Below are 17,594 nucleotides of genomic sequence, written 5' to 3' on the forward strand. Positions count from 1 at the left end.
TCCAATATTTAGAAATCCTCAAAGTGGGCGCCTGGGTGGCTCAGATGGTTAGGCCTCTGCCTTCGGCTCAGGTCATGATCCCAGGGTCCTAGGATTGAGTCCTGCATCAGGCTTCCTGCTCAGAGGGAAGCCTGCTTCTCCCTCTGCCTCTCTCTCATTAATAAATAAATGAACTCTTTAAAAAAAAAAAAAAAGCCACTCTCTAAAAAAAAAAAAAATCCTGTAAGTAAGGAAGAAGACCGGAGCAGGGCCAGGGGGCCTATGTAGCACCCAAGAATTTTAAGACCAATCTCACATTAAGAATATAAAATGGAGGGGCGCCTGGGTGGCTCAGTTGGTTAAGCGTTTGCCTTCGGCTCAGGTCCATGATCCCCGGGTCCTGGGATTGAGCTCCACGTCAGGCTCCCCGCTCGACGGGGAGTAAGGTTCTCCCTCTCCCTCTGCCTGCTGCTCTGCCCACTTGTGCTATCTCTCTGTCAAATAAATAAAAATCTTAAAAAAAAAAAGAATATACAATGGAGTAATCGGGTATTAATGTGATCAAGTACTAAACTCAAGATACTAAATCAGTGAAAACTAGTTGTTGAGTCCTAATTAACAGTATGATTCAAAATGAGTTAGCTGAGCATATTAAGTGGTCATCACGTGGCTACAGAAGATAGCATAAGCTTAGCAAACTGCTGCCTTTTCCCCTCATTTTTTGAGCTTACCTTGAGATAAAGACAAGAAAGGCTACCCAGACCCCAAGCTAAGACTCTAGTGCTGCTGGTGCGAGTAATTCATTTGCACGTGAACCTTAATCAGTAGTGCACATTGACATGCTACTAGATCACTCTCATCTGGCCATTCTTTCACATCCCAGACTCATTCAGTGTACCTCTCAAATGCCAATCAGGCCGCATACTACCCAGAAAACTCATCAGTCTCAACTAAATACACAATGCTCCTCTTGTAATTTTAACTCCTACTCCTTAATTGGTAAGTGAGAACTTCCCCTCCACAACACCAGCACTTCCACAAAGAATTAACAGCCATCTGGGATCTAAGAGAAAATAGGAAAATAGATAAATAATCCTTACACCCAAAAGGCCAAACAAATTTTTATTTTCAAAAACAACTTTATTCATGACACATATTAAAAAAAAAACTCCCACCCCCTGGAAATGAGCTAAAAAAATAAACAAAATCCACCTCCCACCTCCCTGTTCCCACTTCCTCCCATTCCCTCCAAATAAAAGGGAAAAAAAGGCAAAGGAAAACAAAACAAAACAAAAAACTGAAAAACAAAAAACGCCCCCAAACCCCCCAAAACAAGGTAGTGCATTTCCCCAGGGGGTAGGGGAATTTACACTGGAGCCGCTGGGAGCGGAACGGAGATCTTCCGGCTACAGAAACCTGCAAAGAAAGACACTCAAAACAGAAAAAGAAACACAAAAGGAAACAAAAGAGATCACCAGGCAATCTGGAGGGGCAGGGAGCCGGAAAAGAGGGGTGGGGTGGGTGGCAGATCTGGCAGGACAGGAGCAGGTGGAGGGGACTGTGAAAGTTAGGGAGAAGATGGAGGGAAGGTAACAAGCAGAACAGTTTGGTGTCCTTCCAGAGCCCTGGGTAAAAAAACCCCTCCTACCACCCATGCCCACCTACCCTTGAGCAGCCCCCAAGGGGGTGAAGTGGGACAGGGAAACAAGGGGAGCAGCTTGAGCAGTTGAGACGTGTCCATGGCGAATCCCCAGAGTGAATGAGCAGCCCCCTGCCCCACTCCCTGGGCCTTCCCCTACTCCCCAAAGCAGGTCCCTCCTCAGCAGTTAGTTATGGGATTCTCCCCCCTTCCACAGTATATCTTTTTTTTTAAAAATATTTTTTTTTCCATCAAGGTCATCTTCTGTTTTTCTTTTTTTTTTTTTAATTCTTTTTTTTTTTTTCCTTCTTTCCTTTTTTCCTCTCTCTCCTCCTAATACACACTTTTTTTAGTAAGGGGAATACCATGATGTCGCTCTAGCCCGGCCCCTGGAAGAAAGAAGGAGAGTTAGGTGTTAACATGATCACTTAGGAGTTCAGCACAAGCCCCTCCCCGTGGGCCCTTGCCCCAGTTACAGTGCAGGGAATGGGGGAAAGAAATTTCCAAGTATCCTAAAACTGACCCCACAATCCCAGAAATTGTGACACACCTGGCAAATAGGAGGGGGCAATTTAACAGAATACCTTGCCAGAGGCAAAAAAGTGCATCTGAGATATAGGGGCAAGAAAATGGACTCATTATTTATCCAGTTTCAGTTCTTCACAGCTCTTAAACCCCAGGCCTTCACCATCAGATCCTCCCTAATTCCTGGGAGCAGATAAGTAAATCTTATGAAAAGCCAAGGTCTACATGCCTATTCTGTCTATTTAAAGGCAGAGAGATGATAGTAAAGCAACATGGGCACCACACAAGGCCCAGAGAGAAAGTTAACCTTGCAAAACACCGGCTCAGTTAAAGAGTAAATATCTCAGTATCCTCCCACGTGGCTGTTGAGGAGGATCAACTAGCCTCTGGTATTCTTCCAAGGGAGGTTCAATCTTCAACCCCTCCTTAACTCTGGGAAAAGTAGCAAATGTCCAAGCAGTGCCTTCACTACTCTGAGGCCGTTCTTCCTGGCCTGCTGTGTAAACACCTTCACTGCCACCAACTCTCAAGGAAAAAAAAGGCTGGGGGAAGAAGCATCTCTCAGAACAGAGTGGAGAGATCCAGCCCTTATCACCAATTCCTGCTCCAGAAAACGATGATGAGACTGGCCTCCTGGCCTGGCCTGCAACTACCTTCCTCACCCTGCACAGGCAGGAGACCAAGTCCCTGGAGACCAAGGGGAGGGTAAGTGAGGGAGGTTCCTCAGATCAGGAAAGAAGGAAACATACAGGGCTCATGGGAGGCGGGGGAGAGGAGCAGCCCATCTATCCTGACCTGTAGACGCGACCCCGGGGCCTGCTGTTAAAACCACTGTAGAATCGAGAGCGGGAACTGTTGTAGTTGGTGGTCCGGGCACGGTATCGGGCTCGTGGGAAACCCCGGTCTGTTGTGCTGATGCCTGGTCTGTTGGTTCGTTTTGGGATCACCTGAGAGTGAGAGATGTACAAAAGAAAGCCTTAGAAATAGGCCTGGCGTGTTTACACAGAACCAGAACAGCAACGGGCAATAGAGCTTACCTTGATTTGTCTTCCTCTAAATAGGGACTCATCTAAGGCCAAGGAAGTCCTCACTGACTCTTTGTCTGAGAACTCTATATATGCAAACCTGAAAAAAATAATTGTCATTTCATCTATCTGAAGTTACAAATAGCAGCTTACATGTCAAATCCAACTTGCAGGTATGCTTTGCTTAAGTAACAGTGTAGACACATTTTTAATTATTTGTCAAAAATGTTTTGAATGGAAGACTTCAATCTAAATTTCCAGCTACTCTTGGAAGAGTATAAAATAGTTTACACGCGGCCTGGATTTCCATATAGCAGAACCAGCTGGGGCTAAACAAAAGCTGTCACTCCCTCTTCTAGTTCATGATCCCACCCACACTAGCCTTCATCTTTACCTGTCTGGTCTCTGAGGCATTTACGTGCAACCCGATATATAACATTAATGCCTGAACTTGTAAGATGAACACCGCTTATTTTAACTTCCTGATCGATATAAAACATAATTTATCTATTTCTAAAATATGATTACCATGACCTGATTTTACTTCCCTACTTACCCTTTAGGATGGCCACTGAATTTGTCACAGAGTATGGTAACACGGTTTACTGAACCACAGCCATGAAAGTGTGCTTCCAGCTCTTCTGCTGTTGCACCATAGTCCACCTGTGGGGGTAGAGGCAGTCATGTTTCACAAGTACCCTGCCTAGCCTCTGGGCTGGGCCACCCATATACGACAAGGCACATCAAATCTGGTTCTCTAAGAAACTAATCTTTTCTCTTCCAACTCCAGAGCCTCTGCTGATCACCACTACCTTTTACCTCCCCCAAACCCTCCCAATACTCCCCAAATCCACCACCTATCCTTGAGATGTTCCTTTCCCCAACCCCAATCAGGACCCTAATACATACATTGCCAACATAGATGGAACGGGCATCGGCCTCCATCTTCTCTTCAATGGACATGATCACTGGGCCAGCTTGGAAGAAAAAAGAATCATGGGAAAAAGCTGGTTTTCTACTTGACCAATTTTTGCACCACTACCACTACCACTAGAGTGGAGGAATGATTTTAGTCTGTTTTGTTCCCTGCTGTACCCGTTACCAAGAATACTGTTTACCACACAATAAGAACTCGCTGAACATTTTAACAAATCAAGCAACAGATTAACACATTCTTAAAAATCAGAGAAAATGGTATAGGAATTCCCTCCTGCCCCCAAATCAAGTCCCTGTTGAAAAGCTTTGACTGAAATCATTTGAAAAGTGAACAAAATCAAGGGAACCCAAACTCAACATTTCTAGATTAAAGGGAAAGCCCCCCCCATCCCCCTGCAGTCGAGCAGTTTCTCTTAGGACTCCTAACTAAAGGGTCTCCAACTAAAGGAAGAACTATGAGACTTGAAGGTCAAATGCCAGTTAGCGACCTCCACAAAGAGTAGAGGTGGACTACGGAACAAAGAAGAACACATCTGTAAAAAGGACAAAGAAAGGCACAGGATTACCATCACCAAAACATAGGTTTTTGCCTCACTAAGGTCAGAGAAACACACAATGGACTATGACCGCAGCACCTGCCCAGTAATTGCTCAGACAAGCAGTTCCAAGGTCCCAAGCATCTAATCCCATACAACCCGTGCTCGCACAACCCTTCCGAGGACCCCGGGCTCCGCGTGCAACCGCCAGTTACTCACCATTGCCTGGAGGTGGACTCATATTCATCTGTTTCTCTACCTCGTTCTGTAGCTCTTTTAGCTTCTCAGCTTCTTCCTCCATCTCCCTGACTCGAGCTTTGATTGCTTCCAGCTCCTACAAGGAGTGGGGAGGGTATGGAGAAGAGCTTAAGAAGAACCAACGCAAGGGCTGTGCCCTGCTCTCGGTCGGAGCGCGGCCCTAACCATGCTCGGCCATTTCCCTCGCCCCACGCGCGGGTCACGATGAAAAGAAAAGCAAGCTACCTTCTCTAGAGCAACACTAGGCACCCATAACGCCCGAATCAACCCGGCTGGGCCCCTTCTGGCGGTCGAGGATCCGTCCCCAGCCCTGCCCCAGCCACGTTATTCCCCGCCCACCCCCACCCCCCGCCTGCCTCCCGCTCGCCCGAGCTCTGGGCCTCCCGTGACACGGCCGGGCCTGCTCGCTCGCCCTCCTTCCCTCACCGGGTCCTCAATGGCGCCGTCCCCCGGGTCACCCTCGACCAGTCCCGGCTCCTCCTCCTCCTCTTGGCTGCCGGGGGCTCCCGAGCCAGGCCCAGGGCCCGGAGCTCCCGGGGGGGCGCGGGGCCGGGGCGGCTCCTCTTCGGGCTCGGGCTCCGGCTCGGGCTCCAGCAGCAGCTCCTCAGGCTCCAGTTCCTCAGACTCCAGGCCGTTCCCGTAGTCCCCTGCGCCCCCCGGGGCCCCCTCCCCGGCCTCCCCACCGGCCCCGGGCACAAGATGGCGCCGCCGCCCCGGCCCGGAGCCCCGACCGCCCGCAGCCCCCGCTGCTGCTGCCGCCGCCGCCGCCGCCGCCATCGCCGCTCAGACTGGGGCCCGCCAGCCGGCGATTGGAGAACTGCGCCGGGCACGCCGAGGATTCATTAGTCTAGCAGCCTGCCCGTCACCATGAGCTAGGACTCCATTGGGGAATATTACTTGGCAATCAAATAAGACCCCACCCCTAAGGCGGGAATATTGCGCCAAATTCTCAAATCCCGGTAGGGGAATTAGTCTGTCAATCAAGATACGTTCCACCTCCTCTCAAGTCCTTAGGTAACAATACCGCCAGGCTGTGACGACATTCCTGCTCCCCCCAGCCCGCCTGCAGGCGGGTCCGCGAAGCATATGATGCCCGGTGATTGGCCGCTGGCTGGGCGAGGGGAGAGGGCCAATCTTCCGATCGCCTCGCCGCAGTGGCCGTCTCAGATGCCGATTGGCTCGTGAGATTCGAAGGGCTAACACCCGTTTTGAGACAGGTGAACCTTGCCCCGCAACGGACCGCCAGGCTTCCAGCAATGGAAACCCGAGGTCACATGACTAGTCCTTAGAGGGGCCGCCATCTTGACACTACTGGTTGCCAACTAGAGAGCTGTTGGAAAGCAGAGGCCGAACACCTTGAGGCGGTTTCTGGAACTGGGTTGCTGACCAGGAAAGGACCGGTAGATGGAATGTTGCTGGAAATGGAGGTTCTGAATGGAGCTCTCCAGTAAGGAGCTTACTTTTCCCATCGAGGTTATTGGTACCAACATCCATCGGGTCTCCCAAACCAGAAAGCGGGGAGAAATCCTCATTCCAGAGCTAGTATTCCTGTCTGATCTGTCTTCCTTGCACAGGCATACTTTCCAAGTCCTCTGCTTATGCCCCAGTTTCAGCCTGTTTCTAAGACTGCTACAGCCCCCTAATAGGTCTCTCAGATTACAGTGTCACCCTTCTATCGCTACCAGACTGAGCTGGCTCCCCTTTGCTGGCCAGGTACAAGTAAAACTCTACCGTGGCCTTAGAGGCCTCAGGACCAGCCTACTTCACAGTGTTATTTCTACACTCCTCATTCCAGGGGGTGTACCTGCACCCGGCTCTGTGCCTCTGTACACAAAGTGACTCTTCAACCAGACCACTGCAAGCCCCAGCACCACCTCTGGTGCAAAACCTTCTGCTAGCCTCCTCTCCTTTCCCATGACAAGCAGGCCTACCTCCACTGCGCTTAATCATTTTGTCCTACATTGTGAGAGTATGGAGATAAGAGGCTGGATCCTATTTATATTTGCAGCTCCACTGCTTTGTACATAGTAGGTGTCAGTAAATGTTTACACTGATTGGGGATCTGGGTGCTACCCTCATTCTTCAACGCTTTCCCAGCCCCCAAACCTTCCTTCAGACGCAGAGGAATTCCTCCAGGCAGGTTCCCACCACACGTTTCCACTCTGAGATAACCTGTGAGACCTGGCCCTGGAAAGCAGGGTTGCCATTTTGTAGTAGTGATACTATACATTTATTGAAAGCAAGGAACGACGGTGCTAAGTTTGCAAGAGGGTTATTTGTAGCCAGACCAAGTTTCGGCTTTACAGCCAGATTCAAATGAGCCCAACCAAATTAGTTAATCAGACAACCCCAGTAGGATGTGTATGGCTGGAGTGGGGAGATTTGACAAGAGGAGATCCCTTGGATCCTTTTGACAAACCAAAAGTCAAAAGCTTCTCAGTATACCCCTCTTTCCCTCACCCTCACTTTTTCTCACAAATCCTTACCTCAGGAACAGGGGGATTCAAAGCAGTCAGAGTCGCTTAAAATTTCACTGAAAATTACTTCAGCAGCCATCTCAGCTCCAGCGGTCTGGGAGAACTAACTTGCGCTGGGAAGACAAGCTCTAAAAGACTGTGGGGTCACTGGAAGAACAAGGTCTTCTACTAATCCTAATCTAATCAATATTTTTGTGTTTTATTGGTGCCTGGTTTAAACATATCAAGGGAAATGGGATTTTTTTTATAATCCCTCCAAATCCAATTTTTGTTGAGTACTTGATTTTGTAACAGGCACAATCCTAGACTCCTTATTATCTCATTGAATTCTCACAACTCTATGAAGCAAATATTTCCAAAACTATAACCTCTTTGAGGGGGTGAAGAAAGAGTGAAGTAACTTGCCCAAGTCATGGAACTAATTAAAAGTGAGCGGAGGAGGAAAAAAAAAAACCAGGGAACTCAGAGCTAGCTTTCAAAGCTTAGATCAAAATTACTATAAGGTCTGCTTTGATACACAAAGATTGCATTATATATGATGTTAAAATTGGAAAAAGACTAAATTCCAATAATAGACAAATGATTAGGCAGACTGTAATTATACCCAAAGATTATTATACACCTATTAAGAAGGCTACACATAGCATGTAATAACATGCAAAAATAATTCTTGTTAGGCCAAAGAGGTAGAATGTAAAATTGTATTTAAAGTATGATTAAAGTGTGATTATGATATCTTATTTTTAAAAAAATAACTTGGACTTGGGGAAAAAAGGGAGAAAGAACCACTTCAATCTTTTCTTTGGTAATATGTACTAAAAGCTTTCAAACTGTTGAGATTCTTAACTCAGTGATTGTATTTCTTATACTCTGCTCTAAAGAAATAATCTAAAAACTGGATAAACATCTGAGAATAAAGACGTTCATCAAAGTGAAAAAATGTAAGCAATTTGAATGTCCAAGTGGGCACATTCAGAAAAATTATTATACACACATAGATATAACTTTTTATAGTCATTTTGCCTTCAAAACATTTTTAATGACAAGGGAAATTTGTGCAATAAAACAGTAAGCAGAATTGTAGTATAGAAAATTGTACATACAGTATGATCCTAAATGAAGCACAGATAGAAGATGGGAAAGAAATATGCCAAAATGTTAACAGTGGTACTTTCTGAGTAGTAGGATTATACTTGATTTATACTTCTCCATGCTCTATGATTTTTCCACAATATATTATTTTTATTTAAAATTAACCCTCCAACTTCCAAACTTACTCTAGTAAGCATGATTACTTTTAAAGACATTTAAAAAGATTTGAATGGTGACTTGTAAAGTAAGATACTTCCCTATTAGACTGTAAACTGCAAAAGGCAGGAACATCGTCTTAATTATATTTGTATACCCATTGCCCATCACTGTGTGCTCAATAAATGCTAACTGAATGATCTTCCATAATAATTTTAATATCTTGCTCATTGTTGATGCATAGAAAACATCAAAGAGATAAGTTTCTAAGAATGAATTTGTAAGAAATTAGTATGTAATGATGTGAAATTTACCCATCATGAGTATAATTTTCCTTCAGTAATAACCTCTCAGTAGAGGCCATGGAGTTTCGGGAAAACTGAAAATCAGTGATGCTGTACCCTAGAAGGAAAAATGTGTTAATAAAAGTGAATGGTTAGTGGACTTAAGAAAAGGAGAATTAAATCAGTACAAAATGGATGAGGGCATCTCCAGTTCTGTCCAAAAGGGAAAAGCTGTCTCACTAAACTACATAAATACTTGGCTCCTTGGTAGTTTCATCCTTATTTTTAACTCTTGCTTTTTTTGCCTGATATAATAATTCTCTATAATCTAGAAATATATTGTTTAATATGGTACCCACTAGCACACATGCCTTGAGCACTTGGAACATGAGTAGTCTGACTTGAGATGTACTGAAAGTGTCAAATATACACAAAATTTCAAAGACTTAGTATGAAAAAGCAACTGTAAAATAAATTAATAGCTGTAATATTAATTATAGGTTGAAATTATAATAATTTTTATATACTGGCCTAAGTAAAACACTACTAAAATTAGTTTTATACCTGTTTCGTTTTGCTTTTTTAATGAGGCTACTAGAAAATGTAAAACTACATATATGGCTTGCATTATATTTCTGTTGGACAGTGCTGATATAGAAGCTTGAAGCCTTGATCATTTACTTACCTCTACTGGGGAGTGGACTCCAATAATTTTCTTTGTTGTTTTTTGGGGGGGCTGAGCCCAACACGGGGCTTGAACTCACAACCCTGAAATGGAGACCTGAGCTGAGATCAAGAGCTGGATGCCCAATCAACTGAGCCACCCAGGTGCACCAACTCCCAATTATTTTCTAATGCAAAGTCTAGCCTTGCCTACCTTAACTCCCTAGGTCTGTCCTTGCAGGGAAGTGAGGTGTCCTTATTAAATGAGAAAGAACCTCCATTGGGCTGCTTATTTTCTATTCTGCTTGGTTAACTTCTTAAAAACTTTGTACCTGGAAAACTTGTTTTAGTATACTGTACAAGAAATATGTGTTCTTTATGAAAAGATCAGAAAATACTGACGGTAGGAAGAACAAAATAAAATCACCAGTAAAATCCAACACCCAGAGATAACACTAATGATATTTTGGCATATACCCTTCCTGAAATTTTCAATACATGAATACATATAGAGGCACACACACACATATATTTATATATTTATTTTAGCAAACTGGGATCATACTGTATATATTATTTTCTATTTTCTTTTTTACTAAGTCAGAAACATCTTTCTGTATCAATAAAAATATTTTTCCAATTTCATTTTCCATGACTTTACTCAAAAAAGTCACCTTAGAAATGAGGGCTTCCCTGACTATTCTATTTAACATTGAAATCTATACTAACACCTTCCCAATTCCATACTAATGAATTATTTTTCTTCACAGCATGAAGAAAAATACCTCGTAACGTGAAATGTCATGTTAATGAATATTGCGAGATGAACTTATGTATTTAGTTTTTGTTTGTTTCCCTTATTAGAATGTAACTAACATGAGGGCAGAAATTTGTGCCTGTGCACTTCTCTATCTCAGTGCCTAGAACTGTGCTTAGCACACAGAAGAGGCTTGAATATTTGCTGCATGAATGAATGATTGAATCGGTAAAGAACTATATAGATTTTCATTATATTACGTTTTCTCATTGATTTTTAAAATATTCTTAATTTATGTCACACTATCCACATTTAAGGCAGCTTTTAAAGTTTTCAAAGGATCTGCTCCTAAGAAAAAACACAGAATGTCTATAATCCATCTATTTGCTAGAAACTGTAACTAAATGTTGCCCAACTTTTATCAAAAGTACCATTTGGAGAAATGACATTCATGAAGAAATGTCTGAAGGATAATCCATCTATCTATTTAGATAGTCTGAAATTTAGCCCTATATTAGAGCATCATAGGGTATCTTTGGGCTAAATTGTGATGAGCCTGATAAAACAAGCTTAGGACCTACTGAATCCCCATTTGGTGTTTCTATGAGAAATACTGGTGCAAAACTCAACATCATATTTACTGTCAGGTGTTACAGAGGGTGATATCCTCTATATCATCTCAGAAGAGCCACAGAAGTTTTCACCCATCAGGCGCCTGGGTGGCTCAGTTGGTTAAGCGACTGCCTTCGGCTCAGGTCATGATCCTGGAGTCCAGGGATCGAGTCCCACATCGGGCTCCCTGCTAAGCAGGGAGTCTGCTTCTCCCTCTGACCCTCCCCCCTCTCATGTGCTCTCGCTCTCTCAAATAAATAAATAAAATCTTAAAAAAAAAAAAAAAGAAGGTTTCGCCCATCTTAAGGAATTGACAGGCTTTTCTAAATCCTAACAGGAATGTGAATCTTCTTGTGTTTTCCAATTTGCCTTAGCTGCCAAGAAAGCTCAAGGCCAAATTCATAGCTTAACTTTAGTATTCAGAAATAATACCTATAGAATGCTTTTCTGTACATTAATTTTCCCTGTGCTGCCATCCTGTTGTAATATTTCAATTTACCCTTTACTTCTACTTTAAAAATCCATATTTTCCTATTGTTTTGTCTTTTGTGTATTATGATAAGATGTTGCAAATGCTTTTTGGAAGGAACTAGTCAAATACAAATCAATCAATCAATTCAGTCACACTGCAGTGAAGATAAATGCTCTCATAGCCTGACAATATTAACTATTAAGAGCATCTAATTCTCTTTCCCCTAATGTCATGTTCACCAAGCCACTCTCAGATTTTAATATGGCTTGCCCTGTTGATTTTCTATAGAGAGAGAATGGAAACTCTCCTCTGAGCAGTATATTTCTAACTACAATTTGACACATAAATCCAAATGCAATTTAATTGCACTGGATTATATAAAGACTAGAAATTCCTGCTTAGAATTTGAAATTACAATCACTATTTCTGTCAGATATTATTTTGACGTGGTCCTAGACTAGAAGTACAGAGGGATGGGCTGAATAATTCCTGTAGATTCCATCCACTTTAGCTGTTTGCATTAAAATGGCTGAAACCCAGGATCTCAGGGCCAGGAAAGAAAGCAGGGACTCCATTTTTGCCAGAAGTAGGCAGCAGGTACTGGGGAGAAATGCTCATTATCATTAGAGGCTGAACCACAACTGGGGACTTGATTACCATCACACAAAGATTTGGGGTAAGTTTTCTTTGTTTTGGTTTGTTTTTCATTTGTAGCCATCCCAAAGTACTGTAGACACACACCCTCTTAAGATTTGGGTTGGCACAGATGGAGCTCTTGGCTTTGGGCATTTGGCAGGAGTTGGAAGACAGGGGAGCAACTCTGATTTTCTTTTCTTTTTCGTCTCAACACTTTCCAAAATCCCTGTTACCCTAATTCTTGCCCTTACCAAGGTCATGAAGAGATGATTAGATCAAGAAATGTCCTGACACCAGGCTACAGAGCGTAGAAGTCACAAACCCTGCTCAGTACTTCTCATTAAACTTCTGGGCTTTATTTATTTTTTTTTAATACGACCATTACATATTACACAAAAATAAAAGTCAAATGAACTTGGTATTTATAAATTATTAAATAAAAATACAGGAATATATATTTATATTTATAGAGCTTTTTCTTTTCTTCTAAACTAACCAAATCTGTTCTCCCGCCATTTTATGATTTAAAAAAGTAAAATAGTATATACCCTAGAATAAGTGGGGAGTGGGATTAATAATTGCAGGACCTAGTTGCCCTACTTCTGCTCCTTCCTTGGCCTAAGCAAGTCCCTATTTGTCCCTTTGGGCTCTGGAAAGCAAGAAACGCCCTCTCCACCTATTTAATCTCTGAAAAATGGCAATTAGATTTTTTTTCCCTTATTTTTAAAAAAAATGAAATAGATTTAAAAATTGGGAGCCATACTCAGCCTTCCTGGCCAAGAGCTAATCCCAAGGAACTATATGGCTCTAGAAGAGAGTCTCTAGTTTTCCCTGACAGAAGAGTCTCTGGGGTTTCCATTGCCCCTCAAGCTAAAAAGGACGGGACAACAGATCAAAACTGCCTGCTACGGTCCCAAGCAAGCTATGCTTCTGGGAATCCAAGCCCTTTCCCCTTTCAGAAAACAACCTCTCCTTCCACCCAGGTGTGAAGGCCTCAAAGCAGAGCATTTTGGTTACCTGACCATGGTCCCTGCTGCTCCGGTTTGCTAAAGGCCCCCAGGAGAGCTAACAGGGATAGGCGTCCTGTGGTAGAAGGGAGGGTGAAGAGTCTGCCCCAAACCTGGGGGAGCGCGGGCTCCAATTTGGAGCTGATGGTCTAGTCAGTGGTTTTTCCAACATTGTTTTTCTCTTTTCAGCAGCAAACCCCTTAATGCAAATAAAATCTTACCCTGAACCCCGATATGTAAGACAGCTACAAGGGGAGCTATTCTGTTTAAGGACATGTAGCCCAGCCTGCTTAGCACCCCCTCTTCACCTCCCCAAGGACTCCTGAGGCAAGCCCTAGGAAACTTCAGGGCTCTGGCAAGCAGTCTGAAAACCACTGGTCCAGTTTGTCCTGAGCGAGTCAGAGACCCCCACCCCCAACTTCTTGCCACAGACCAGCTCTGAGTTTCTGGTATCAGCATACTCAAAACAGACCAAGGGGCACATGCAGTCTACCACCTCCCCTGTAAATACCATTAAAAAGTGCAGCCCTCTCTCAAAAGCCAAAGTCTGGGCTAAACACCTGAGGCCAATTTTGGTCCCACATTCTTGTGAGTACAACTATGTTGCCACATTCTGGGACCAAATGAAAATCTCCAAGAAGAGTCAACCATGGTCTAGCTAAGCTGATCAGTGCTCAGGATCAAGGGCAGGGTTCTAGAGCACTGTGTCTGAAGTCAGCATTGGAGAGCAGCAACTTGAGGACCTTGGGAAGTGCAGCAGTGAGGTCTGGCTCAGGACATGCATCTGGAGTGAAATCATTTCTCTCTCAAAAGAAAAAGCTATAATCTGAATCTGTTCTAGAGGACTGCGAGCTCTAAAGTTAATGTCCTCAGACTCTGAGGTACAGACAAGTAACACCCATGCAAACAGCGTGGCTTCAAAGAAAATATAAATGCTTCTAGGTCATGGTAGGTACTCTAGAACCCATACACCTGGCCCTCGACAAAGCAGCACCAAAGCCCACTACATGGAATAGGCCAGTCACGGAGTACAGGTCACCCTCACACCCATGGGGTTCAGAGCTGGAATGTTCCTCTCAAGGCATCAGCAGTCTCACTGAGACACAGTGCAGGACCCAGACTGTACTCTAGATCAACATTTACCTCCACATACTCCAAAGGAAAATCAGAGTCCCAATTTAGAGTTTAAGTTTGGGTACAGAAGGTCCCAGAGACAGGGAACACTTTAGGCACCAGTGTGCCCCAGTGGGAGAGGAGTGTGGCACGTAGGTCCAGCCCCTCCCCCCCACCCACCCGCTGCAGGCTCCGCAGCCCTGTTTTTGTTCAGAGCCCAGGAGGCAGCAGCAAGTATGATGCACAAGGAATGGGGTTGGTGAAGCAACAAGGCCAGCCACAGAACTTCTCTTCTCTCCAAAGCCCTGCTAATGATAATGACTTTCTGCCGGAAAGTGCCCAAAGCCCTCTTCTGGATACAGTGTTTCTCCCACAGCCTTGAGGCATGGGGACAAGGAGAGGGGGGAGGAGAGGGTTGGGAGGAGGGACAGAGAACTGGCCCTTGTTCTTGCCAGTCCAACAGGGGAAGTTTTCTCCTTGAATACGGCCACCAGCAGGTTAGACAAGCAGCCCAGCATGCACACGAGCATGCGTGCACATGCACACACGTGTCCAAGCAGCCCACCATCACAGCCACCTCTCCCTATCACCCGAGAACCTCAAGCTTCCATTTCAAGGGGTTGTACCTTCTATGTTTTCCCCAAATCTCACTCATCCAAGGGAGACACAATCCCTTATGCAAGTCAACCTCCCTCAGGGCTACAAATTAGGCTCTAGGTATAGTTTTGTGTGCCTACACCTATAGACATGATCTCTCCCACCTCCTCCCAACCCTGGAATGACTTCATCTCCTGGCCCCCAAATACTTTCCAATACATTCCCTAATGTCTCCAGCTCATCCTTCCAACTGCCTGCCTGGCACACACAGCTCCTTCACACAGTACCCTGCCCCTTCCCATCCCCGTTCCATGCTCATCCATTCACCCCACTTCTTCCAAGGGCATTTCTCTTGTTCTGTTCCTGCTCTCCTGTCCCCCAGCCACACCTAGCCCCACCTGTCCCTGGACTTTCTCACTTGCTAGCAAAAAAGGCCCCTACAGTTACCAGGGCCCCCAGTGCCACGGCCCCTGTCAGCACTGTCCTCACTGAGGCCCAGTTCCCCTCCCGCAGACGCCGCGCCTCCTCCAGGGCCCCGTCCCCGTATAGAGCTGTGAACTCCGCCTGTGGGAGAGAAGGGAAGTAGGAGAGAAAGAAGGAGAAAGGGATATCAGGAGAGGAAAGAGTGGAGGAAAGAGGAGAGGAAGAGTTCCAGTTCCATCCACTGCAAGCACTACCCCATACCCAGCTCCTCTCCAGCCAAAGCTCTACTGGCGGCAAGCCCCCATCATCCCCCATGAGCGCCTGGCTCATTTGCCCTCTCTGCCTCAAGTGAATCCCAGCCTCTCCCTGGCCAAAATTTTTGCTCAGAACTGGCATCCTTTGCCAAGGCTTTCCTGACCACCGCCCATTGCTGAAACCCCCCACCCATGTCACCTACTCTGGTGTAAAAAGTTCCCGACAGCTGGATGCCATTTCCCTGCAGGCACTGTGTATTCTGTCCTCTGCTTTGGACCATGAGCCCATCCAGTGATGACTGCATGGCAGCCCTGGAGTGCAGAGTCCAGTGTGACACCCAGAGTGAGGGCATCTGATTCCACCCAAATAGGGAGACTCAGCCCCCAGCCTCCAGCCAGAGCCCCTGTCTTCCCTCTGGAGACCAGCTTTGCAGAGGGGTGTGCAGAGCAGCAACTGAGAAGCTCCTTACCCAGCCCCCACTGCTGTGGATCCAGTCGGCCAGCCGTGTCTCCAGGTAGGCCACCATCCACTCTTGCACTTGTCCCACAAGTGGCTCCATTTCTTTGTTGACACTCTCAGCACACAGTGCAGCTCCAAAGACAAAGAAGGCCACAAGGCGGCCCCAGTTGGGGCCCCCTTGGAAGAGTTCATCAGAGACCTGGGTGAAGCGTTGCTGGGCTGAGCCTGGGGTCACATGCAGCTGGGCTGCCAAATCAGAGAAGGTGCGCCGGAAGCGGGTCTCAAACTCATCTCCAGCTGCCCGCATGGCTTGGTGCAGTGGGTCAGCTGCTGGGCCCTCCCCAGGGCCAGCTCCACAAACATAACCCTTCTGCCTCAGCTTATAGCCTACAAAGTCTGCCACTAGAGCCCGTGTGTCTGGGGCTGAGGCTGGGGTCGCCATCCGGGCGGCTGTAAGAGTCAAGGATGAAAGACTGGCATGAATATATGGTCAGAGAGCCAGAAGGGGTACTTCAGGCTTGGCCAACCCAGTGAGACAGGGAGAGAGGTGGGAGGAAATGCTCAGAGACCACTGGGCAGGGAGGGGCAAGAACACGGGAATTAAGTCAAGGTGAGAGGCCCAGGCATGAGGGGCTGGCCATTAAATTCGTAATATGCCACACTAAATGCATAACAAGTAAATTTTATTTTTAAAATACTTCAGATTCTTTCCATAATAGGAGAATACTAGCTCTATAACACCCCCCTACAACCCCCCTTTCCACAGTACACACCTTTTTGGCTAAAGGAAGGGGCTTAGTACCTCCCCAGAGGGAAGATGTAAAGATGCTGGCAGAGGCACAAGATGGGGGGAGGAGACAGGGGCTGAAGGGAAAGGTGGGAGAAGCAAAGGGCTGCCCAGAACAGAGAAGGAAGGGGACACTCACCCAGCCTGGATGGCAGCTCTTAGGACCCAGCGCTGGTGGCAAGGAGCCCCCAGCTGGGGCCTTTCATCCTCCTGGCCAGCGTGGAGCCCTGGGAAGGGGAGGGGGAGAGCAGAGCTAGGCGGGGAAGGCCAGGGATCAGGGTCTGGACTAAAAAGGCTGGGGTTGCAGCTCCCCGGACCGGCCCCTGCCCCCAACGTTCTACCAGCTGTGTGGCCGAATCCATGTTTAATGACTGTCCTCCCGGGAAACCCAGGGCCAAGGGCTTCCTGCCGATACCATCTCTGCTCCGGGCTCCCCCCCCAGTGCAGTCCAAGAGCCCAACTCCTCCTTCACCCCCACCCTCAGCAAGTCTCCAACCCCGCCTGCCTGCCAGGTTAGGGATCTCACGGGTCAGGCCGCTGCCAGGATCCAGGCCGTTTCCTGGTGCAGGAGCTGGGAGGGAGGGAGAGAGGGAGGAAGGGAAGGAAGGAAGGAGGGAGGAGAAAGGGGGGGGCGGGAGGGAGGGCCCGGCGCCGGGTGATGATGGGGCCCAGAGATGCGTCCAGAGAGAGGGGCGGGGCTGGGAAGCAAGCTTGGGAAGGGCCACAACTCCGGAAGAGAGAGAGGGCCGCTGGAGGCCAAGAAGAGCGGGCCAGGGAGAACACAGAGGGCCAGGCTGGGCTCCTGAGCCTGAAGGCTGCCCAGAGAAGCCGGTTAGGCCTCAGGAAACCTCGGAGCAAATTCACCATTTCCAGAAGGTCTCTGATGTTCCATGCACTTGTTGAATT

The 17,594-nt window shown here is 46.5% G+C and overlaps 1 protein-coding gene across 4 annotated transcripts; it reads right to left on the minus strand.

Moving 5' to 3' along the window:
* Positions 1-1,088: 1,088 nt before the first annotated feature.
* LOC114217885 (bcl-2-like protein 2) lies at positions 1,089-17,284 on the minus strand. 4 transcript variants are annotated; one of them, XM_088024672.1, is made up of 8 exons: positions 15,912-16,351; positions 15,212-15,328; positions 4,860-4,974; positions 4,078-4,145; positions 3,725-3,831; positions 3,181-3,268; positions 2,939-3,090; positions 1,089-2,007 (listed from the first exon to the last, which is right to left on the minus strand). In XM_088024672.1, the coding sequence occupies exons 1-8, from the start codon at positions 16,341-16,343 to the stop codon at positions 1,968-1,970; spliced, it is 1,119 nt and encodes a 372-aa protein (XP_087880798.1). In that variant the 5' UTR covers positions 16,344-16,351; the 3' UTR covers positions 1,089-1,967. The 4 variants fall into 4 exon arrangements, with proteins under 4 accessions (XP_087880798.1, XP_027970607.1, XP_087880799.1 ...); XM_028114806.2 differs by lacking the exons at positions 15,212-15,328; positions 15,912-16,351 and adding an exon at positions 5,325-5,675; XM_088024673.1 differs by lacking the exon at positions 15,212-15,328 and having other exon boundaries at positions 1,089-3,090.
* Positions 17,285-17,594: the final 310 nt, after the last annotated feature.

Source organism: Eumetopias jubatus, unplaced genomic scaffold (assembly GCF_037043125.1).
Source record: "Eumetopias jubatus isolate StellerSeaLion01/CBP00866 unplaced genomic scaffold, mEumJub1_p1.0 scaffold_7, whole genome shotgun sequence".
In the NCBI taxonomy this organism is placed as follows: domain Eukaryota; kingdom Metazoa; phylum Chordata; class Mammalia; order Carnivora; family Otariidae; genus Eumetopias; species Eumetopias jubatus.

Coding starts and splice junctions, on each gene's coding strand:
- LOC114217885 (XM_088024672.1), bottom strand. CDS start 16,343: ATGGCGACCCCAGCCTCAGCCCCAGACACACGGGCTCTAGTGGCAGAC. Junction 4,146..4,859: donor GAGTCCACCTCCAGGCAATG/GTGAGTAACTGG, acceptor TTTTCTTCCAAG/CTGGCCCAGTGATCATGTCC. Junction 3,269..3,724: donor TTCAGTGGCCATCCTAAAGG/GTAAGTAGGGAA, acceptor TATTTTTTTCAG/GTTTGCATATATAGAGTTCT.